The 25733-nt window shown below is 41.1% G+C and overlaps 1 protein-coding gene across 1 annotated transcript in view; it reads right to left on the bottom strand.

The window, feature by feature from the left end:
* fbxw7 (F-box and WD repeat domain containing 7) overlaps positions 1-25733 on the bottom strand; it is a 122890-nt gene that overhangs the window by 79585 nt on the left and 17572 nt on the right. Inside the window, exons 3-5 of the mRNA XM_084341071.1 lie at positions 24706-24782; positions 3713-3961; positions 2947-3489 (exon numbers count right to left, since the gene is read on the bottom strand). Coding sequence (XP_084197197.1) covers positions 2947-3489; positions 3713-3892 — 723 coding nt within the window. The 5' untranslated portion in view covers positions 3893-3961; positions 24706-24782. The remainder of the gene's footprint in view (positions 1-2946; positions 3490-3712; positions 3962-24705; positions 24783-25733) is intronic.

Below are 25733 nucleotides of genomic sequence, written 5' to 3'. Positions count from 1 at the left end.
TAATTAAGTAGAGGTATAAAGGATCATAAAATCGATATACTCCAGTAACGTGAATCAAAAATTGTACTTTAGTAAAGTACTTCAGTTGATGTACTTGGTTACATTTCACCACTGAAAGTAGTTTAATTGAAAAAGAAGTGTACTGGTGGGAGGCTTTAATTCTTCACAGACTCACACCACCATCTGCTGAACTGATCCTGATACTCCAACAACTCACATGCAACAACAGGCTATTATAAACAATGGAATCTATTGGTCTATATATAAATACACACAGAGACATGACATTTCCATAATAAGTCAATATCTGGTGATGTCAGCACGTTGATTTATTGTTTTTCTCTTGTCAAAATCTATGTCGGTGCATTGCTAACGCAGCGCTATTACGAATATCATCCGTAGCTTCGAGAAAACATCTTGGCCAACTTCATTTCCTCCTTTTACATACAGGTGTTGTGAAGGCCACTGAAACACACTCAACAAACAGCCTTGCCATCAGTCATCGCTGAAACGAAACACCGGCACCAACATCCAAACAGTAGCGCTGTGCCACATCAGAGCCTTTTGAACCGAGCACATTAATTCTGCTCCTGAGGAAAGATCTGACAATCTGTCTCGCAAGTCTTTTCAACATCAAGCGCCTCTTCGTCTCCAGCCTCGATAGTCACTCATCACGCCAGCGATCCATCAGTGAGGCATGAACGTGTGTGAAATTTTAACATTTCCTAAAACAGGCTTCCTTACACTCTACAGGTATTTGTATTACATTCTCAGAAGTATTTACAATGAGGCTGTTAAGCTATAATTATTTCATACTGTGCTGTCAGTCCTTTGCCATAAACTGCATTACAAAATGCTCCTGGAGTGCAGCACGTGATCAAACTGATGAAACAAGATGCAAAGAAAGACTATACCTTCTTATGTGCGATAAAGTGATCATCGTTAATCTGTTTTCTCACTCATTTTGCAGTTGCGCCCACACACACACCATATTGAGGCTACTAAAAGGCTAAAATGTAATAATATCAGTTTGTATAGAATGTCGTTTTGTATTTTAATGAAATTCATATTCTCATACCAGTATTTTGTATTTCATTTTGATAAGGTAACAAGGTCATTTTTGATGTTCACGCGACCATCTCTGATTGAATCGTTCAATTCTTAATGATGATTCATAATTAATCACCAACATCCCTAGATATGAAAATATTGCAATTCAGCATTTATCCATTAATCTCTCCCTATGCGAGTTTTCAGAATCAGAAACAGCGTTATTGGCCAAGTGTGTGTACACATACAAGGAATTTGACTATTTTTCCCCCCCATGCTTTAAAAGTACTTACACATGAATAGACATAACATCTTTTGGTACAGATGAAAGCAGAGTGATTTGCTTGACACCTTCTTTCCATTCAAAATGTTCTGATATGTTCCAGCCTTCATCTTCTTGTCCAGTGAATATAAAATACATGCCAGTGTCTTACAGTAGGTGTCAGCCCTTAACAGCTTCAGTGCTACTTGGTATCGACGTGTGTCTCTCATGTGTTGGCACGACATCCATTTGAGTCACAGTGGAAAGCATCAGTGTAAGATGTACAAATATATATAGAGTAAAACATGTTGACATTTCTGTGCTTATTTCATGCACCAGGCTATATTGCTTTGTTGGTCTCCAATAACACCTTAATCAAAGTGTTGTTAATAATGAGATAGGAAAGCATCAAAGGTTTTAGATAATTAAAGGTGTATACACTTTGTAATAACATTGTGGAAAAAAGACAGTTAAATTGTATGTAAACTAATGTGTGATGCAGGAGTTTTCTACCCCAAAGTTATTGTAAACAATTGTGATCGTTTGATAGTGGAGGTGGAGAGCTCTTTGTAACACCTGCCATAAATGTTTCATTTGGGTTGAAATCTAGCGACTATTAATTACATGTTAATTAACCCTCAACACACGTGGCTATGACGTTTTCACCCTGAAAGAGGCCACTCCCAACAGGATAAAAAGAGTTTACATACAAAGATAAAGGAAGGATTTTGCATTGATTTGCATGTGGATCCTAACTCTGTCCCTTAACCTTAAACCTCTCAACATTCTCGCACTACTTCAACAAATCTTTCCCTGGTTTATTTCTCAGATTTACCCACAATTTTAAAGGTCTGTAATAACCAGTGCTACAAGATTGGGAAAGAACTTGACCAGGATCAGGATGAGACTGGAGCAAATGGGAATGTGTGAATAAATAAATCAGGACTGGGTAAGAAGACTTTCCACAGTCTTAAACGCTCAGTCCAAGCCTGTATTTAATCATCAGTTATCTCTGCTGACCCTATCCCCTCACTAATTAATTATGGTTTTAATCCTAATTTGTCATCCATGTACATTTGCTTTTTTAAACATAATGTAGATTAAACACCCTAATCCTTTGAATGGAAAGATTTGGTTCACTGCATGACTGTACAGTGCAGTAACATATTTAACCCAACAGAGGGAGCTGTTGTTTCAAATATGAGAGCAACGTTAAGTTGTGTTTACACAGCAGTGATGTGATAATAACCCAAAACTGCATGGAAGCAACCGAAACTGCTGAGCCTGCTGCAGATGTACCCTAAAGGGACAGTTCACCCAAATTACATATTCGCTCATTTAACTCTAGCCATATCCAGCTCTCCACCTGATTTATGTTTTATCTGCCCAGGTTTTGAGGTATGGGTCTCCGAGATACCTGCCTTCAGTCTAATACAATGGAGGTGAAGGGAATTGTGTTTGTGGTGCACATATTTTTGAACTGACATTTAAAAAAACAGCAAATCCTCTTTCAGAAGCTGTTCTGTTACATCTGGAAGCTTCACAGATCTCACTGTGAACTGTCTACACAGGGACTATTTCTTCAGTAAAGTACAATTGTTCCAATGTAAACTGTTCAACAAACGTGTGCTTACCTTCTTGTTGGAAGAGCTTTGGTGTGTACAACCCGAGTCCAGGTTGTTATTGGGGGCAGACACATTGTTCCTGAGAGAGGGAGACCGCAGCCCTTCCTCCCCTTCTCCTTCCTCCTCCTCTTCCTCCTCCCTCCCACTCTCCGCAGAATGTTCAAACTCATCGCTGTCTTGGTCCATCTCCTCCTCGTCCTCATCCTCCTCCTCTTCCTCCTCGCCCTCTTCCCTCTCCTCTTCCTCCCTTCCCGGCTCCTCCCCTCCCTCTGTCCTCTCCTCCGTGTCCTCCTCCTCTTGTTGACTGCTGCTGTTGTTGTTCTCCTCCTCTTCCTCCTCCTCCTCGTCCTCCTCGCCCAGCGGCTGGCCTCGCAGCCGCCTCTGCTCTGCCCCCCACATCCATCGAGCTCCTTTCTCGCCTCCGTTCACTTCGTTGGGAGGGCCCTCTTCGTCTTCTTCCACTTCCTCGTCTCCCCGAGGGCCGTTGCTGGCTCCCGACTCGCTTGCCGCCCAAGGTGGTTCTCTCTCGCCGTCAACCTGCGACGCCTCAGGCTGTGAAGAGCCACACAAATTAATACAATGCCTCAGAGGAAAGGTCTGAAGAAAAACTCACAGTATTCTTGCATAAAAGTTCACCCTTGATTACCAGAGTGCAGGTTTAAAGCAAATTTTCACAGTTACATGATTAGATTTGACCTATAAATCCTCACACCTGAGCTAAAATCTATAAGTTTACACTTAAGTCACATCATGTTTTGAAATCAGCTGGCCTTACCCTTTGCTGCAGCTGCCCTTCCTCCTCTACTACCCGGTTCATGTGCTCATCCTCATCACCCTCCTCTGCCGCCTGCTGAGGTGCCCGGGCGGTGGAGGAGGCGTTACCTCGCACTGCCGGACCCCCCGGCCCTCGACTCCGCCTGCTGCTGCTGCCCCCCGACAGCAGATCCTGGTTCATTTCCAAAAGCCAGCTTGCTACCTCCTGGACCTTCGCTAGGCTGTCTGAGGAGGAGAAGGGCTTGGCATTCTGCAAAGAGATGCACAGAAAGAGACAAGGACACAGATGATCAACATATGTTGATTGTTTTCTTCTTCTCAGCTTGTGTTTCTGTGGCGAAAAACAAAGAACTGCTAAAGAGAAAAAAAAGACTCTTATTGGGTATTATTCCATACAAACAAACGCATGCTTATATCCTCAAACAGACAGTGTGATGTCTGTCTTCATGTTCTATTCTTGCCTCTGAATTAAAATAATTAAACGTTCACTCTTGGAGACATTATTGCTGCTCAGCAGCAGACAAGGAAAAAAGGTGGGAGTGATTGTGTTTGGCTGCAGATCACACAGCGTTGGATGGGCAGAAAAGCCTTGAGAGCTACTAGTGTTCCAGCTTCCAACATAGCCAATAAACAGTCCAATCTGTCAAATACAACAGCAAAACATGGCTTAAATGTACCAGAAGCAAGTCCAATGTCATTAAGACTTGTAGTGTAGTCTGCAACCTTCGGAAAAATGAAAGGCATGTTGTGCATCTGCGGTGCTGCTGTACATTCACCAGTTTGAAGGCGACCTTGCTGAATAAACAGAGAAGTCACGTAGCTTGCTTCTGAAATTGCTCAAATACTATGTAGAACTGAAAGATAGGCACCCAGAGCTTTATCTACAATGAGACAGCTTCTCCCTCGGACTCTGTGTCACAAAGGCAGCAGTGCAGACGAGGATCCAACTGAAGCAACAGTGCTAATCTGTCACCATCAAAGCATCAAGTCTCTTGAGCGGAAGTTCTTTTCAGTCCATATGTCCTTGTGCATACAGGCACCTGACGGCATACGTGATGCTGTAACCTATTACAATGTAGTTGACGAAACTAGTTGAGATGATTCGACCCCACTGTTGATTTTAATGCTACTGATGCAGCAATTCTGTGGATGGAATGATAAATGGACTTTGCATTTCTATATCGCTTTTCCAGTCTACTGACCGCTCAAAGCACTTTACAACACTTGTCAGATTCACCCAGTCATACACAGATGGTGGAGGCTGCCATGCAAGGTGCCAACTGCTCATCAGGAGCAATTTGGTGTTCAGTATCTTGCTCAAGGACAGATCAACATGCAGCTAGGGGGGAGCCTGGATTTGAACCAGCGACCTTCTGATTTCCAGAGGACCCGCTGTACCTCCTGAGCCAAAGCCGCCCCAATTCTACCGTTTTCTCAACAGATACCAATTTGGACACTTCGGCTGCGGTCACATGATGCTCTAACAGCACCTGTACACATAAACTCTTAACTGTAAATGTAGACGCTCGTACACATTTTTTTCCCTTCAGGCTTGTCTGAATCTTATGAAACTGATTGTAAAAATGATGAAGATGTGTTGTTAAAATTGCACCAAGAAAAAGACTTGGAGTAATTGTGGACTGGGCTACTTGAATGATTACAGGCTATTAGACTACCCAAGACACTTACTGACATCATCTGTGTTTAGCATTTGTGTGACCACATTGCAACTTGCCCGTTAAAAATGAATGTCATTAGAAACAACCAAAGGGCTCCCACATAAAGTACCCTGTAAAAGTCATAGCTTCATGCCTCGTGTCTGAGTGTTTCTCATGTCGTTTTCCTGCGCTATAATCCAGACTCTTAATGAATTTTTCTCTGATTCTAGTAGCTAATTAAAAAATCAACAGGTTGTTCTACTGGGGGCAGTGATTCATTACATCGTCTTATAATTCATTAACCTACATCCCCAAAAATCTGCAGTCACATTCACAGACAAATTCTAGATATCTCTCCAACTCTAAAGGATCACAGCACAGGTTGAAAAATCAAATGGTATTACAGTATTATGTGTATTGCAGAATTTTTTTTGGGGTATTCTCGTCTGTATTCTCTGAGGCAGATTTGTGTTATGGGACTATATAAAAATAACTGACTTAACTCTTTCAGACATCTGGCAAAGCTGCCAAACAGGAAATGAAATCTTAGTAGCCACTGTCGCTGCCACTCCCAATCCTGTAACAAAATCACACAATGTCACTAAATTGACTAAATTGTTGCGTCTGAGGTCCAATCAGTCTCTTTGTTTCAAAGCTGTCAACAGAGCAAGCCAGCGTTTACAACTGTCCTCCTTTTTCATACACTCTGCTACAGAGACTAATGGCACATCCCACCCAAAAACGGTCCACATTTAAAAAGATGGAGCAAGTATTACTACACGTTTTTCTGCAGCACAGTGTCGGAAGTCCAGTGAGTCTTATAAGTTAATCAAAGTAAAAATAACCTAGTTATAACCACTATGTTTCATTGCTGTGAAACCTTTAAAAAAGTGGGGTGAAAACACTTCACAGTCATTGTATCCTCCTTTATTTGGTCTTTGATAACATCTAAATCAATCAATCCTAACACGAGGACACACTTATAAATGCGCAACTTAAAGAATTCAAATAAAATTAATGCACAATTTTTATTTCACGGTCTAAACATTTAAGTGGCAAGAAAGGCTTACATAAATACAGGTAAGTAGGATGTGTGAGTCATGGATTTGTTTTGACCAAGTGGTAGTGGGTTGAGTAGGTAGCATGCAAAGCAGTTCCATCCTTGAGGCTTTTGTAGCATCAATAAATATGAAGATGTAAGACAGGTTGCATGTAAATGGGCACTAGAGTGGAGGAACCTACTGTGGCATCGAAGTTCTGCAAGACAAAATACATAACCGATACTCTACAAGTCGTATAAAGTATATCAACCTCTGTGTATCACAAGGCTTTTAAAACATCATTACAGTTGAACACACACTTCCCTCCTGTCACATAACTCTCTGCACTGAGATTTAAGCCAGTATGATCGCTATAAATTTAACAAAGTAGTCCACAATACACATAAAATGGTTCTTCCGAACAGCTGTTTTATTGTGAAGAAAACAAAGGAGCAAAATATTACACGGATACTTGTAGTATCAGTTATCAATTCTTTCTAGTGTTAAGCTTTCATCCTCTTCATTTATAGTTGCTAGGATCACTTTCTGGCACATGAGGTCAGAGATTCACTACTGGTCACACACACACACACATAACGGAGGAGAAATCTATCTAGTCTGCTGAACTGAACATAATCTTAGCTAATGTATCTCTAAAAGGTGCCAATGGGCCTTTAAAACGCCCGCATGAGGCCTCGAGCTAATCATAACTGTGACAAATTAAGGATCAGCTATGCAGACTGCAGTTCCAAATCTCCTCAATGAACTACATACGAGATGAGAAAATATATTTGGGAGGCTCACATCTGTCTCAGTGAAAACCAATTGCTTTGACCTTGAAGGAAAAGTCGCCAGTCCCTGTGTAAGGCTTCTCCCTGTCTTGGCTGTATGGTCCCGGTGCAGTGGTGGGAAGCATTAGACCTATCTCAGATTGCACAGCCCCCCTCGGGACTGCCAGTTCATTGCTGTGAGCTCAGAAGAGGAAGGCTATGAATAGCTAAAGTTGTCCCTGCCTTTTACCGGAACGGCCCGAGGTTCCGCAATTAGTTTCCTAAACACAGCATGAAAGTTGTTTGTTGTTGCTGTTGTTCAAACAATTGTGAGCAGCGCAAACAGGATGACAGAGATTGAGGAACAATAAAAAAAACGTGTTGCTGATGAAACGGGATAAATGTAAGCGAGATTTGATTCATTTATCGGCCAAGATCTTGTCCTATTATAGCCGAAAAAACAGCTTTACAAAAGGTTTTCGATTGGACAGATCCTCAATGCCATCCCATTAAATGGCACAAAACGGTTTCAGAATAGCAGCTTGTACAATTATGATGACTACTCTTCTGATAATGCTTACCGAGTGATTGAATTGGTGTTTTGAGGCGGCTAATGCATAGAAAGATGAAATTGCAGCAACACTTGGCACATTTAGGGCTGCGTACACAAGTTTCATTCATCAGACTCTATTCTTAGTCCTGCAAGAGCTATGAAGTGGACGGAAATAGCTTTGAGAAGCCGGGCAGGGGCAGGTGTGAATTTGTTTCTCCTGAAACAAAGGGGTGACACAGGTGCTCAGAAACAGAGAGCCTCTTATGGGGATATAATCACATAGAAAAGTGCTTGGTTTTGGGTCTGTTGTTTTAATAATTAACCCTCTTACTTTGTTTGCTGGGTTGCTATTTAAAATAGATAATTAAAATGGCTCTAATCATCATTTTATATCAAACAAGTATAATGTGAAAAGGGTCTCGTAACAAAGAAATTGAGAATTATCACTAACCAGTGGTTCCCCTCAGCTTTATGTAGTACTTTAGCTTCTTTCAGCTCATTGTTTTGCTCTTTCAGCCCACAAACTAAACATACACAGCAAATACACAGAAAAATATTTCCCTCAGGAGTTGGTGGAGACCAAAACAGATAAAAAGTGAAAGAATATTGGACTAACAATTGCTTGTTGGCCCAAAGAAACAAACTCCAAATGAAAGCAAATGTTGTTCTGTGTCTTGTGGATGTGTTAACAGCTAATATGTCATGTTTGTTTGTACGTTTTATTCCGCAAGCCCAAGTCGCAAAAAGTAAAAACCAGTTAACACAGCTTCAACTAGCATGGCACTCAGCATAGCGAATACCTGTGCCAAGGCTCAACAGTCCTCTTTTGCATTTACTCATAGATACCTGAATACATATTTTTTTTAAATCAATAATTGTGCATTATTCTCTGAGAAAATTAATGAAAATGTCAAAAATCTTGCAATGTTGAAGTTGGTGAGACAGAATTCCTGGATCCGTCTCTTTATCTGGATCCAATCCAAAAGTCAATGGGGACTATTCTGGGCTGAGAACCATCCTCCATTCACGCTTTGTGGAAATCCATTCAGAAGTTTTTGTGTGATCCTTCTGACAAACCAACCAACCAACCAACCAACCAACCAACCAACCAACAAACGCACATGGGTGAAAACATAACCTCAAAACAACAACAAAGTTTCTTTTAAAGTTTTTGTGCAACTTAAATAAATAAAAGCTTATCCTGTTGGTCTAAGCCTTCTTGGCTAAATAGTCTGTGGGCTGCCAACTTTAACAAACTGTCTTTAATTGTGCCCCTAATCATGTTATTATAAATACTTGTGGCCAAAACATTTTCCCTTTTCTTAGAATAAGATGTATATACCAGACGTGATAATGTGTGCCGAGCACTCTGGCAGTGCAACGTACATCCAGATAGTCCCTGATTGGGCGGGGTGGTTCCTCAGTAGGTTGTGCCAAGTTGGCACTTCACAGATAAAGCCACAGCTGTGGAACAACAGACATTACTTCAGCCTTGTGCAGAGTCAACATGAGGCACTTTAGTAAGAGTGTGCTTCTCCAGGGTGGATTTAGTGTTTTCTAAATACTGTGACGGTGGGCAACAGGTTTGCATTAAATTTGTATGGACAGCATTAGAGCAGCAGCTCGCCTGCCCCACCCACGGCTGACATCCAAGCTAACAAAACGAAAAACACAAGTCACATGATTATGAAAACAAATGACTATTGGTCACTATATTCCTACCAGATTTTTTACCCTAAGTAACTTTTTTTATGTAGCGCCTTTCAAGAGCAGAATGTCATAAAGTCCTTCACAAAAGAATCAAGGCAACTCACTTTAATACAGACTTGGACACTACAAAATGAAAATAAATGAAAATAAGAGAAAAGAGAAAATTACAAATCTAAAGGGAGATCTAAGTGGATCAAAAGGGAGAGGCAGCCATCCAAAAACATCCAGTGCTGGTCACGCTGCAGAACAGAAGTGCTCATTTCTGCCACTGCAAAGCCTTTACAGCTGGCAGGACTCCCTTTATCATGTCCCATCAATCATGTGATTTCCCTGCCTTAAATTGGCTGCCAGTAAATAACCATTTTAGTTAACTTGGTTGAGAAAGCAATATTTTGAAGCTTTAGAGAAACGCCACAAAACTGTCGCTCCCATTAAAGATAGTTTGATCAAAAGTTTATGAGAGCGCAAGTGTAAACAAAAGAATAAACTTTATGTAACATCTGTCACCACCGCTGTTTCCAGAAAGAGGGGTTTCTGTCATTAAATTATGATTCTCTTCCTGTTCCAGTAACTGGAGCAATATTGGACACTGAAATTATTTTGGCCAAGATAATCACACCATCTTCAAATGACATAGCTTGTTTGTGAATCGAGGATGTCTGATTTGGCAGTTGGAGCTCTAAGAAGAAGGTTATCTATAAAAGTAATCGTTCAAATTATTCAAGCCCATGATTAATGTGCTTATGAGGAGATTCTGTGTTTGATAATGGATTGCAAAAACTGAGATCCTGGGGGGGGGCCTTGAGTGTGACAATGATTTCCACCTTTGAAAAATGGGAAACCAGACTTAAAAGAGGCCCAATCGTTTCAAGCTAGCACATAAACCCTGTTGAGAATAAGGAAAGGAAAATTAGAGGACTGAGCTGAAAACCCCCCCAAATGGCGGTAATAAATCACACCAATGTGACCTTAATAGAATAGTGGGAGAGAGTGAAGAAAATATTGGCTGTTCACAAAGCACATAGTAACAGATATAGATTGAGGAGCGGATGTATGGTGGCTGTACTTAAGATATTAACAGCGGGAAATCAGGAAGGACTGAACAATCCAATAGTTCCACATGTTCTGAAGCCAACTCATACTTCTGTCTCCTGAATAAATTAAACATATGACACAAAAACTTTAAAGGATAAGTTTACCCTAGAATAAAAATTCAGTCGTTATCTTCTCACCCTCGTGCTGATGGAAAGTCAGTTTTGTTTCGAGTCCACAAAACATTTCTGGACCTTCACAGCAAAACAGTGTTGCAGCATTCTCCTAAACAGCTGAAGTAGATGGGGACTTGTTTTAAAATGTAAAAAAAAACAAAAAAACAATTGAAAATTAAAACTGCGAGCAGTGATGTACGGGCCCTCGCAGTCCACGCGTGTCGGGGCATGCTGCCGTCGGGGCTTGTTCATGCATCAACTTCCGTTGAGTAATGAAAAGTGAAGGCAGTCAAGGGAAAAACGGTTTTGTCTTGATAACAGCGCCACCTAGTGGTAATTTTTGGTGTGTGAGTTACAGGGGCCAGTGTGTACCACCCCAATGAATTTCATATCGATAAGTATTATGGTGTGGGCACTGTGCCAAAAAGAAAATGAAACTGCCGCCAGAGCGCCACCTAGTGTCGGAGCGGTAAGACCTTCGTCAGCCATCCTCAGGAGGGCATTTGCAATAAGTGTACCAAGTTTCATGTCAATCAGACAAACGGATGTGGAGATATAAATTACTTCAATTTAAAGAGCGCCACCTAGTGGTGGTCGGCCAAAATTTGGCACAGAGCCTTAGGGGCTCATGGGGAAGTATTATCCTGAGTTTCATGTCATTCGGACAAACCAATTTGGAGATATGCAACACTTCCTGTTTTGACCGAAATCTGCAGGAAATTGTTATTTAATAACTTGAGTATTCTTTGGAATATCAAAATTCTTTTAATAACTTTTTGTCAGGAGGGTCCACAGATGCTGTGTGCAAAGTTTCGTGCAAATCGGTTGAATTCCCTGGGAGGAGTTAGAAAAAGTAGGTTTGCGACATTTTGCGAGCTAGCGAAAAAAAACGGTAGGCGGATGTGGGCGTGGCCTATATCAGGAGATTCAGCAGAATTCACTGAACGCGTGGATATAAGTTTTTTGAATATGCGACAAAGTACGTGGGAGTTATTAGCCAAAACGCACTTTCCTTGATAATAGCGCCACCTAGTGGCGAAAATTCACAATGACAACAGATTATAAAATTTTTCGCGAGGCCTGATGTATTTACCAAATAAAATCGCGTTTTCGTCCATGTTCAGGCAGTGAAAAATGCGATCATTTGGGACAAAGGAAAATAATAATAATAATAATCATTACAATTACAATAGGGACCTCGCAGGTTTCCTGCTCGGGCCCTAATAAACATAAGATGGCTCAATTACAGCTTGTGCGACATAATTCAACTTTCCGGAAGCCCAGACATCCCAAATTGATTTGAAAAGACGTTATTTACACTCTTTCTAAAGCAGACATCTTCACTGTAGCTGCTAGGCTAGAAAGTATTAGCGCACACCCGATCTAAACGTTGTCTTTTTAAATCATTTGGGAATCTTGTGGCACCCAGAGATTTGTACTCCACTGGACAAGCTGTATGGAGCCTGTTCTTTTATTTTTCCTGGATGTTTGTTTATGCTTTAAAGCAAGTCCCCGTCTACTCCAGTTGTTAAGGAGAATGCTGCAGCACTGTTCGGCTAAAATGTTTTGTGGACTTGGAAACTTCACCTGACTTTCAGTCGGCATGTGGGTGAGTAGATAACAGGTGAACCTTTATTTTTGGGTGAACTTACCCTTTAAAGAGTTTATGAGGTTTTTGACCTTTTGTATTATAAAGTCTTTCAGCTTTGAAACCATTTCCAGGATTCCTACAAAGTCTAGAAAATCCTATAAATACACTGCGTTTGCTGAAAGCTTTGTGTCTCCAGTTCAATGCAGAAGCTATCAATCGATGGCTCTATTTAGAGCTGGTGCCCTGTGATGTCTCAGAGGAAGAAAGTGAAACCTCAATCGCTGAGCTGCTCGACAGAGGGACAACATTGTTCCACATTCATTTCACAGCTAAGTGCTTTATACTGTGACAATGCTTTCTCAGGAAAACAATGAATTCTCTTTAACAAAAAAGTGACATTAAGGTTTTGTCTATAAGCTCTACGCCTCCTCTAAAACTGTCACTTATCTTTTTTTTCTCTTTTTTTTTTCATTTGAATTGTTGCCATGCAACAGCCCAATAATACCACAACATTTTCCTTTGTGGATTTCTATCATTACTCATGAGAGCATAAATCTTCTTAGAAACTCAGAGAATCAATCTCCTCTACTGTGAGAATGGCCAAATGCCAGAAAGTCTCCGGAAGGGACTTAAAATCTGAGTCAGTGCCGGCCAACTACCGAGACAGTCATGTGCATAACGCACCATGAAACAGAGGGAACCCTAGAAGCTACAGCCATGAGACAGAAGCCTGTGTGAGAGCAAAATCACACTCTCATTCACACACACACTGGCACGTGCACACAAGCACTTAGACGCACACACACACAATCTTGTTTGGCTTTTATTTGTTCCATTAGGAGAAGCTTTTTCTCCAGCTGATGAGGGGCAGCAATCACTGTAAACCACAGACCGTCTGAAGGCATCCATTTAAATGACTCTGCGAGCTGAAAGCAAGACCACTGTTGTCAAGGCAGCGAGACAGCCATTAAATCACCTGGTTCTATTAAAGAATCAATTACTGCGCTGCTCTCCCTGGTAGTGCAGCTCTCATACCTGAGAAATCGTTTTGGACAAGCAAAGCAGATAAACAAGGAAGCTGTACTTCACACGCGGTGCTTTCTGCAATCAGGCCCCATATGTTTCCTGCATTGCACACGGGTGATAAGCCATAAAGAGCACACAGTTGGCTGATCAGGGGGAATGTAGGCACAGATGTGGCTGTGTCACTGGCCGCTGTCGCATTGTTACCTTTGGTTGAGGTGGGCAGCCAGTGGCCAGTCGCTGCAGCTGCTCTGAAGTATGGCTGGTGAAGAGATCTGAGCAGCACGCTGTGCGGCCCAGTCTCTTCATTAGAGAGGAGATGATGCTGCAGCCACAGCCACACATCGACTTGCTCATTAGTAGCCCGACTGTTCTGGGTTTAGAAGACGTGTGAAGAAGAAAAAAAAAAAAGACAAGCTGCACTAAAAAGCTGCAGCTACTTCCTGGTCCTTGCTGAAATCCCTGAGATGTCCTCACAGCTGATGCCTTTTCTGTAATGTATTCCACATGGTGCTGATCCACAGGTACTCCGTCACTGAGATCAGGTTGGTTTCATCTACTGTCAACAAAATTCAGATGCCGACGCTCACCTTAATCCACAGCGAGGACACTTGAGTTGGGAAGTACAGTTTGTCGCTCCATTTCCCTCGTGATTGCTTCCCACTTACTCCACTCCCTATGCTGTACTTCTATCTCTGAGCAGCACACGCCTCCTGCTGTAGCTCCCCCTGTTTGCAAAATTCACTCCCGTCCACAAAACACCTTCTTCTGATATTACAAATAACACTCAGGATGCAACGCCTGCCACTACTCCCTTTTGTCTCCCACAGTTTCCAGCCGTTTCTTTCCACTCCCTCCACTGCCTTCGGCTGCTGTGCAATGAGGATGCTATCCCCGTCAATGCTGCTGCCACCACTGTACACCCCCCCACCACCAACACAGCCAGCTCCAGCGGTAAACCACTCAGACTGAGCTCCTCCAACTTGCCGATAAAAGTGCTTCCCTCATATGACACTGGAGCTCCTGGTTGTTCCATTAATTGAGGAAGCAGAGGATAAAATACTGTAAGAAATCCAAGCCACTCTGCATGCACCAGAAGGACTGATAAGCAGGATACAGTCTGGATGCGGTGGGGGAGGGGTCCAGTGTAAGCATTTAGGAGACAATAACAGAGCAGACAGGATTATTATGGTAATAATCTGTCACTGCGGCCAAGATGCTGCTGATTACTGCTGTAATAACCAGTGAAGTAAAAAAAGACAATTTCTCTCACTGATCAAGAGAAACTGAATATAAACACTGAAGCCTGCCGTTCTTAAGATCCATCATAGAAATTTACAGTTATTACGCTTTTATTAGAGCGACTGGACAGAGCACAATATCATCTGATTTATAAAGCCTGCATGTCTGTGGTTATTTCCAGTTCAAACATCTGCATACAAGTGCCTAATTTCTCATCCCTTTGTGTGTCAACATCTGCCCCAGTTTCACCGTTCACCTCGTCACAGATGTTTGACCTGATGAGTCTAGTGACGCGCAGGGACAATATGAACATTATTCAGCACAGTGGATAATAGTTACCAGAGCTGATGAATCTGTGAGGCCTTGGGAGGGAGAGGGAGCGAGTGGGAGGGGCAGTCATTTTGGCAAAGCAAAGATAGCTTGTCAAAAAAAACTGAGAGTGGTCCCTCTGTTAAAGGAACGGCAGCTTGCTATTAATAGCACACATATAATAGTTTTAAGTGACTATTCAATATCATCACATTGCTATTATTGAGTGCAATGAAGACAATGAAAAATGGTCAAGGCTATGCAGACTAAAATAACGCACCGAAGGCTGCAAAAAGCGAAAATGTCAGATAATGATCCAATGCAATCACTGGATTACTTTGATATTGAAGAAAACTTTAAAAATGTGATCAGGCAGATCCTGGAGGTATACAGAGAGCGCCTTCTTTTTTTTGAATATATCTAATCCATTTCTGGATGTTTATTCACACTGGAGATAACATATCTACAGGAGGTGTAAATCATGTCTGTGTATAAAGACTCGACTGAGACATGACTCCAAGAAGGACGCCAATGTTTGACGCAAATTCGCCTCACAGTTTGAAAACCTTCATCTTGGAAACAAAAACATTTTGGACTGTTGACATGATAACACAAACTATTCAAAGATCTAATCTTTGATTTTGGGAAACTTCGTTTAAACACTTCTTTTGCGATTTCTGGTTATTTGCAGGATCTATTTGTGGTAATATTTTAAGTATCAGGTCATCTAATTCTAAATAATGAGAAGTGACCTTACAAGCAGGAAACGGAAAGTTGGCAGCAAGAGCAACAGGTCGCCTCATCTTTTCTCCCTCATCATTTACCTCTTTAGATTTCTGCGAGGTGGGTTTCTGTGTACCACATGGCCGACATTGAATGGTTTTCTTTAAGCTGAAGAAATGCAGACGAATGGTGGAACCTCCATTTATACCAGCCAAGTGCTGTTTGCCATCATCTCCCCGCTATTGGGATCCATCCCATCTATGTGCAGCTCCTAACCCTCCACCACTCATGTGCAACTTGTGAATCAGCCAAGCTCACAGCAAATAAAAGGGAAAAAAACTGCCATTACTAAATGAACCATTTCCCCCTCAGCGACCTTGTGTTTATGTGTGTTTATTTATCTGCTCTAATCAAACTGATCTCATCCAGTTATTTGTCTTTTTCTCCACCAGTGTCCTTTTTCTTCTGGTTTCATACACTCATGAAGTGGACTCAAAAAATAATGTCATTACTTGTTGAATATAATCACAAATGCAACATTTTCACTCACATCAAAGCATTTTTATTTTGTGCAGATATGCTGCATCCTAGTTTGCCCTGCCCAACATTGAGTTTACATGCAAACATGCCACATTAAAAACTGGCCTCATGTTTAAATGCACCTTAAAGAAATAATTTGTGCATCCACAGAGAGCACAAAAGTGTCTTGCCACCCACGCAGTCCATCCTGTCTGGTATTCTATATACTGGCTGGGTTAAACGATGCATAACGATCCAGTCTGAAGTCAACTGCTATTAGTCTCTTTTCAGGTGGATATCGCAAAGATGACAAGAGCTGTTATTGCTCCATCCGTTTATTTAGGTGAAGTGCATCATGTTCTGGTGTGCAGCTGTGACCGACTGCCGGTAGCGCCCAACATAAAAAGGTGGCGGAAAGGGTAATAATGAAAGCACTTAAAGCTATTTTCCGTGCTCACTCACTGGCACATCTTTGCGCGGTTGATAGAAGTGATACTAAAGGTGACACCTCACTGTGATTCATTGCGAGAGAGATTTCCTGAAACACCAGGTTGCCGTCTCCCAGGAACAAACAGCACATCGGGAGAGAAACAGAACGCAGAAAACACTGAGGCCGCTATCTACCATCATCAGACACAATCTATAAAGAAAAGTAACACTGTCAAACTGGAGCAAGGACGAAGGGTTGCATTACAAAAAAGTCCAGTCACAGAGTGTATATATGTATGTTAGCGGCTAACATACAGTAAAGGCAGTACAGTGACAAAATGTGTGTCTTACAGGATTAAAAAATAAGCATCGTGTTTACGGAACTGTTCTGTTCTTGGACTTGGTCTGAAAGACAGACCAGGGTGAAAGGTGCTCTATTCATTATTTATGAATATTGCTTTTCACTGTGTCAGCTCACTGCTTCAGTATTGATCCATAAAGCGGAGAATCACTGCACCATAGCAGAGGCTTTCAGAGGAAGACGTAATGACACAAGGCTTACATCCAGCATCTATAGGGAATATCACAACTCAGTGGGCCAGCTAGACAGGCATATAACATGGTGTGACTTTCACTGCCTTATTATTTGTCCTGTGAAAAAAATTACTATACAACATCTACATTCTGCAGTGTGTTCACCAGGGATGTTCCCGATTAGTCAGCTGGTTGATTTAACATTGCTACCCTCGCTAGTGGCCACCGGAAATACTAGTAAATTACACTTATTATTTTATTATTTATTTATGTACACATTTAAATCAGATATTGACATTATATGCACTGAAATGTAATCAGTAAAGTCAAAATGCTGTTATATTAAAAAACAGCATCTGCTGCTAATTTTAACTACACCAGTTAACTGTTGCAGCTAGCACCAAGTCCTGGCTGCATGCAATGCAAGCGAGCGTCAGTAACATAATCAGCTTGATTTCATTGTTTCTAGTGTGTCGTTTGGAGCCCGCTCCATGTTTCCATTTTCAGTCCTGTCGCTCCGGTTGAATGCACAACATGGATGAGGAACAGCTGATTAATGAAGTTGAAAGAGGAGTTATTATTCAGTTACCATCTCCTTTTACGACAAAAAAACTAAATAAGCTGACAGTTGGCTAAAGGGAAATTGGCAGGAAGCTCAAAGTTTCTGGGAAGCAAACACACAATCTCCACTTGTATTGTCTGTCATTTTGAATAGGGAAACATCTCAAACTCACAGTATAAATCATGTGTTCTCTGTTTACAAAGTACAAACGTTACTGTGTGTCTAAAATGTGGAGGGACACCGGGCCATTTTCAAGATAAAACAACACACTTGATAACCCATTAGAGACCTTGTGGTGTGTAACACCATCAAACAATCATGTTCGCTAGGAAGTAGTTGGATGGCAACGTTGGCCGTTGTCTTACTGAAGCTAATAAGCTTGCAACCTGGAACACAGCAGTCCGGCATTTGAGCTTTCCTCACTGAGTGCGACGTCAGAGGAAAATGGCTGCCATGCGAATGTGGTCTGTGTATATTTAACAGATTCAGTGTGGACATAATCATCCTACATGGCGTCATATCAGACACTTGCATGCGGTTAGGACATGGTGTGAGATGTTCAAAGCCAACCGCTACAACATTTAAAATATTATTTTATTTATTATATTTTAATTAGTTTAAGATTGTTGAAACGGTTTCATTAAATTGTACTCGATCTCGACTGTTTTCGTACTTTTGACTAGCTGACTAGTCGAGTTTAAACCTCCATTTAAACATCAGGAAAATTAGTTGTTAGGAACATCCCTAGTGCCCACACAGCTAATATCCAGCACTGCATTAACTGAACAAAAGCTTTACTGATCAATACTGTGCTCTAATGATCTGTGCCGTTTCTTATAGTCAAGGAGACGAATCAGGCAAAACAAAACAAAAGATGAGGTTACAGGAAGAACAATATAGAGTCAATTTCATGCTGTCACTTGGATACTTGGTGCTATGAGTGTCTATAACCTGAATTCATTTTCAACAACAATCTCGCTATACGTTTAAAGGGCAATAGGTGGATGATAAATCTCTGAGCTATACCGTACCTGCTAGCAGACATTTGAAAATTAAAGGCCATAAAAAAAAAGGTGCAGACAGTCATTGTTATGCTTGATGTAAAACAAAACAGCAGCCTGAAGCCAGTGCAGCTTTAACTTCAACCAAAAACCAGGTCAAACTATCCCCTGGATGACGATAACTGTACCCATCTCACCACAAACGATCCCAGTGCGGTTGACAAAAAAGCTGTGTCACTGCTGGCTCATCTTCCATTGTCGACTGAAATGTGGCATCATTACACCACATGCTGATCCCTTAATGCCGAACTCTCCCGAGATCAACCCACCAACTCCTGCATAACCTTTAATTAGCCTTCTGGTTGAACTGAGAAAGAGAAATGTCAACAAAGACTATTTTGTTTCTGTATCGAGGCTTTTTATCAACTGCATATTTGCTGACACAAAAAGGGATTTGGGGATCACTGTAAATGTATCGGTGTGTCAGAGGTCTGTGTTAACACCACAGACAGTCCACTGGATTGGATTGAAGAGAAATCTGATAGAATAGAGGGCGAATCTGGTGCAAAGTGAGAGTAAGAATTCAATATGGAGCCATTTGCAGCCATAAAACATTTAACATGGTTTACTGTGGAGTTGAGTAAGAAGCCTGAGAGCAATAAGTTTTCAGTCAGAGGCTCAGACTGCAAAGACAGGGAGATGCAAGACGACCTCTAGTGCTACCTGACATTTTTTAATATCCTCCTCTGATAAACTCTATTCTGTCGACTAAAAAAAGCTGCTCTTGAACTTTATTCAAGCTGATGTTGAATGGTAATCCAATGTAAGCATAACTTTTGTCCTTGTATTTTCCACATGTGAACACTTAGTGCCGGGAAATGTTTTTACTTACCCAAGACAAATGCATTTTTTTCCAGAAATCATCTAAACATGTATGCTTGTTGTATGCCAACATCTTCAGCACTCGGGTTGAAATTTTGTGGTGCAAATACTAAAACATTACTACAAATGCATCAATAGTTCTATTTCAATAGACCATTTCCGTCTTCATCGTCAGCCTATTGCTTCCTCTGTGTTTCCCCACAAACAGACTTTACTTGGGCGTACCAACAAAGTATAATAATGGACGCCAAAGCATATTTGTTGACCATTTTAGAATGTTTTCCTATGTTTTTATACGCCCAAGAGAACGAACTATCATTCACTACTATGATTAACTAATGGACTCCCCCCCTTCGCTCTCCCCCTCCCATCTACTGACAATTACACATGTTCTGCAGAGAAAAACAGAAAGAGTGAGAAGTTTTCAGTTACAGTCATTCTGTGGGAAACAGTTTCCACTTTTACCATTTATCCATCTTTATATCCTCGATTTAGCATTTTAAAGTCATGATCCCCATCAGTGTATAAAGCCTATTGTACTGCATCTGTTGTCTGTTGAGTGAATCTATAGCATGCTCTTTGTTAAGAAGACTGGTGAAACCCCTAATGAGGTAGACTACCGTGATCAGTGTCTCATAGACAAAGAGCTTAAAGTCTATAAACTCCCGAAACAAAACAACACAACCATTAATGTGATCAGAACTTCACCGAGGTATATTATTCACCTAATCTGTCGTGTTTAAATCTCCGTGCGAGGAGCAACACAAACTTGGACTTAATCAAGCGGCAAATGTGTTAATTAACACAGTGCTATTAATCTCTCCATAACAATTAGTGGTTGATACATTTAAGAGGGCTTGCAAATTATGTCCTCAATTATCCTGAAGCTCTCAAATGTTAACACAGTGAGAGGAAAAACACTGATGTAGTTAGGAAGTAAATCAAAGTGTGCATCGATCCCGTTTCTGCTTAAAAGACTAAGAATCAAAAATTACAAATCCTCCAACATGAATGAAGATGCTACTGAGCTTGTAGACAGACCATTTCCTCTGAGTAGGCTGCACTCTAGTGGGCAATGACTGAAAACTCAGGCAGGGCTGCAACAAACATCAGTGACTGAAGAGAAGGCAGAGTGTGGGTCATTTCTCACTACTTCAGACTACATACCAGAATATTGATTTTGTCAGTAAGGTTGATTCCAACAGGCTTAATCTGGGCTGTGATGAGTGGGCATCTACCACTCTTAACACAATCAATATAGTTTTAATACACATACATACTAAAACATCACAAAATTATGTAAGAAGAAAGATTTGACCATCAACAGAACTCATTTGGGCACCAGGCCAAAGCAAAAAAAGGTCCAATGAAGTCACAACTTCCTGTCTCTCTGACAGCGGGACAAAGTTATATTTCCTGTTTTCAACAGGATCTCCAAAGCATGAATGACTGAGAAAGTGTTCACCACACCCCTCGAAGGATGACACAGATCCGCACATCAACACACACTCATCTTTTATAATACAACACAGAGCTGCCTCAAAGCGAAGTGATGAAGGACACAAAGCAGTTGATTTTGTTTTTCCTCCCTCGCCAAAAACCCCTAATAAAGCTAATAGCGCTATAATGCTCAACATCATCACATTACAAAGCTGACATTCATACAGGAGAGTCTTTAAAAAGTGCAGTTAAAGTAAACACATGACTGGTTACCCACATTCACAGAGCCTGAGGCAAATAGAGCTGACTGCTATTACCACAAACCTATTCCCAGTGGGTCATGCCTCCATTTGGCTCACAGTTAGAATATTTGCTTTTCTTTAGTGTATACAATTTGATGATGTTGTTTAAAGAAGATACATACGGGCCCCTCATTTCTTTTTAGCTTTCATCTGCTACATACTTTCAGTGTTTTCCTTACCATTGTAAGGCTTTGTAACACCCAAGCTGTTTTGGCCAAATCCCTGCCAGAACAATAGATGATTCACAACATTCTCAGTTCTCACCAAATTATGTGAATGTGCACTTAAACATAATCAAATCACTTTACTTTCATTTTAAAAAAAAAAACCAACATTTTCATTGCACCACCGATAGGCCACGCGTCTGTTTTTATTAAAAAACAATCCATCAATCTTAAATAAGGTAATTATTAAGTCCCCATGCATAAATAAACTGTGGGCATCTCATCTCCCTGTCATTCTTTCATTCAGAATCCAATTTCCACGCCTCCGATTTAACTCTTTTTGTGGTGGATCCAATGTGCAAGCTGAGCCTTTAGCCATGGGGACAGGTTTAGGATTTTGAACTGACCGTGAGATGCAGGCTCTCCTTCAAAATAAAATCAGGAAATTATGGTAGGACTGAACGTTATCGAGCAAGACAGTTCTTTCAAGTCACTCGTAGGAGTATAACCTCGATTATCCCCGACAATGAGAAGTCACGACGATCAGTTTATCTCTGCTGTAGCTTTTCCAACTTTTTGTACACAGATATGGTAATGGTTGAAAATTATGAAAAATTGCACGTTTTGTTATTTTTTTTAAATTGGAAAAAAAAAACATTTTCTTCCACAAATCTTGGGGGGAATTGCTGTACTGTTTTTATTTGGACTTGCGGCCGTTTGCATCGACAAACATGTAGTTAATCTCTTGCAAAACATGTCCACAATTTAAAGTGATAGTGGATTAGAAGTCGTTAAAACTTTTCTGGACTTCTGAAATGTGCATTAGCAGCGATTTTACTGTCCCCAGCTATCCTCCGTTATCAATTGTGTGTATGCTCTTTTCTGAAGCAGGCAAAAGTCTGTTCTGAATAATTTACAGGGAATGAGTGGGTGAGAGGTGTGGGACTGATTAGGGAGGGACACAGAGGATGGCTAAATCTCAGTCCCTTTCAACAGTCTGCTTAGGAAGCAGTTTCAAATTCAATTTCTGAAAGGACCTTTTCAGGAAATGACAGCGGTGCACTTCTTCCTACGGGGATTCTGCAGTACACCGTCACCTTTTTGCTGGAATTCACTTACCTTGTATTCCTTAATGTTCAAGATAAAGCAATTCCAGTGAATGCAACAAGCAGAAGCATGTACAGTACCTTGACTGAACAAATATTAAAGTGATCTAGTTTCAAGATTAAATATTTTCCTCTTGGTTGCAACAAATTCATCATTCATAACATTCAAGTCTTGAGCCCAAAGAAGATAGCAGTGGGATACAAACAGAGAAGGTGCACTTGGATGAAAATTAAATCCCAGACAATCAACCTGAATTATTCAAACTCTGTATCAAATTTCCTCTATCCGGTCCAAGAGACCAGGGTAACAGTTTTAGGGGAAAGACAACGTTAACATTTTGACATTTGAGTGCCAGTCCACACTTTAAAAATGCAGCAGCAGGCCAAGCAAGGCGCTGCTATGTGCTATCACTTTACCTTTAATTCACCGGCTCGTGCCGAGGATGAATAATTCAAGCCTTGCACCACACTCGTAGCTTTGAGAAAGAACCCCCCTTACAGCAACCAGCACTGAACACACACATAAACACATTAACTGTACGCCCTTGGCCCCACAGGCATCGTTTACAACCACACGTGTCAACCTTTTAGTTTTCTATGCCCAAAATCATGCTTATCTAAAAGAAAACATCATAATGAACACAGGTTTGCAAAAACAGTTTGAAGCCACACACTAGAAACAGCTATTTGTAGCTATTCACATGCCTTTACAGCTCTCTGCTTCTATACACACACGACGACAAATGACCAACACACACCTCGGATGCCCGGGTGAATTCACCTCCTGTTCGTTCATAACGACTTCAACAACTTCCACTGTGTCTCGTGCACCGGTGTGAAAGGTCTACATCCTGCCCAAGATGCTGACAATGAAACACAGGGTGGGGCCTTCCGTACATCCACTGAAGCGATCGTTTTCTTGTCCTCCTTGATCTCTGTGGCACTTTATTCCACTCCATTAAACCACACACTGCTTACACATCCTCACTGAAGGTGAAGAGGACGCACTCTGATGTGTGGCATGTCAGACTTTTAAGGTTTTTGTGGCAGGATGGTTTCACTTTCTGTTATAAAGATGAAACACCAGTATTCAAAAGAAGAATGAAAGGTTGTAAAGGAAAGATAAGCAAGGGAGATATTAACAATTTTGATATTATTTCAATCAGCTGTGCAGCCCTACGTAGAAGCTGTAATCACAGTACAGCTGAGCAATGTTACTTCTATACTACTGTACATAAAATTGTGATGTAAGTAGCTCCAGTTCAAGTTCAAACATGATTTTTACTGTGCATCATTAATTAAACTTTGAAACAAACTGCCTTTTATCTACAACGAAATGTGACTGTGCTTTCTGGATTACTTAAAACAAAACCGTATCAAGAATTCATCATTCCAAGTCCACCTCTGTTCTTAAGACATGACAAACAAGACTGTACAAGAGCCTTCATGAGGTACGTATACTAGTGTTAACAGATATTTTCCTTTTGTGCTGTTGTTTTGATCACTTTTTATAAAAGCACATTGTTCTTCTGCAGTTTGGTATGTGACCAGTTCTTCAGCATAAATAAATTCAGTGTTATCAGAAGGTTGACAACGTATTTACAGTCTTTAATACCATAGTGGAGAGGGACTGAATTAACTTGATAACAAATGGGAAACGCGTTGCTTGGGAACAAAAGCTTCAATCCTATCAGCTGTTGACACTGACAAACCCTGACCTGGCCTAAACTCGAGCTGGTTTATCATGTTTGTCAGTGTTCACAACAGTGTTAAATGGCCGATGCATTAGCGAGAAGACACTACCCTTCTTTTCATCGTTTGTTCAATGGAAGTATAATATCCCTTTTTGCTTTACTCACTGTGTCTTGCAAGTTTTATTTTGAGAAACCAAAGCTTGTGGACAAACTGCTGCTCACAGACAAAGAGAGATACATAGAATACAAATACGATTGCAAGGAGACTAACAAATGCAGAGTTTTCTCAGTTGTTTTAGGCCACCTGCTGTGTAGTATTTTGATACCAGCACACTCTGAGACACAAAAGGAGCAATTCAGACAGCGTCTTTGTCATCTACAAAAGCCACATGTGTACTCTCAACCATTCCAAACAACCACAAACCTCACTATTCCTGTGTGTAATCCTATGCGATAAGCACTGTATTGAGCACAGTTACATACACACAAAAACTTGCTGACCCCTGAGAAGTTCACAGGTTGCAGTTTACTTACAGTTCTCTCTGTCTGTCTTTGTTCAGGCCACAATTGGTCTTCTCCACTCCAGGTCCCACTCCAAGGGTTGATTCTTTCTGTAGACAAAGAGAGAAAAAGAGCTGTCAGTACAGCGATCTCAGAGGTCATCGAAGAGTTAACAGGCCATGGGCCCGTCTGGCATATGAGAGGAGAAAGCAGTGGGGCCAGAGCGGTGAGATAAGGATGCTGGGGTTTCACCGGTTATTCTCCCAAAGCCAGACAGAACACGTCAGCTCTTTAATGGGTTTGCCAGAAAAAACTACAACAGAACAATTGAACGACCTGGCACAACACCTGCATCAGCGTGCAACAGTGAGTCACCGCCACAGATGCGTCAGTTCTTCCTCGGTCTTGTCTGATGGGAAGTGAAGCAGGGGCAGCTGTTGGCAAACCAGTGCATCGCTAACAGCATTAACATGATGGTGCATCTTAATGAATGTAAAATCAAACTGAAATTTGACTCTCAGCACTTGATGTATTACGTATCCCTACACCACTGCCCTGATCAAGTTTTTGGCCCTTGTACTTGGATACCTACCAATTCTGAGTACAAACTTAAATTAACATAAATGTTGATAAGATATGTATCCGTCACATTGAATTATCAGCCCACCTAATCTGAATCACTTTAATCTTCACACACTTCTTCATCCAAATATTGACCTGGAGGTCCTGATTCAAAGCTATAATTACATTTAGAAGTTTCAATTATTGATAAAATATGAATGCAAGTTTAACTGAAAGGATAAAGGTGGAGGGGAGACGTATCACTCTGTTGGAGTTGTTGGAACAACAGAGACGCACAGTCCATTTGTGGTTGTACACTAGTGTTACAGAGTGGGTGGGTGTTGAGCTAGTTAACATTTATTTAAAGAGAGATTATAATGCAGAAATGCGCTAAGGGTGATTTTACTAATTATTAAAGTCCAAGTGAAGTTCGCCTATTCAGTGCACACAGATCTTTCCATTTAGGTGCACCAGCACAAAATTCAGGGGCACCCAATAAT

This window comes from Pagrus pagrus, assembly GCF_965226575.1.
Source record: "Pagrus pagrus genome assembly, chromosome: 2".
NCBI lineage: Eukaryota > Metazoa > Chordata > Actinopteri > Spariformes > Sparidae > Pagrus > Pagrus pagrus.
This window is presented reverse-complemented; position numbering and strand designations above follow the sequence as displayed.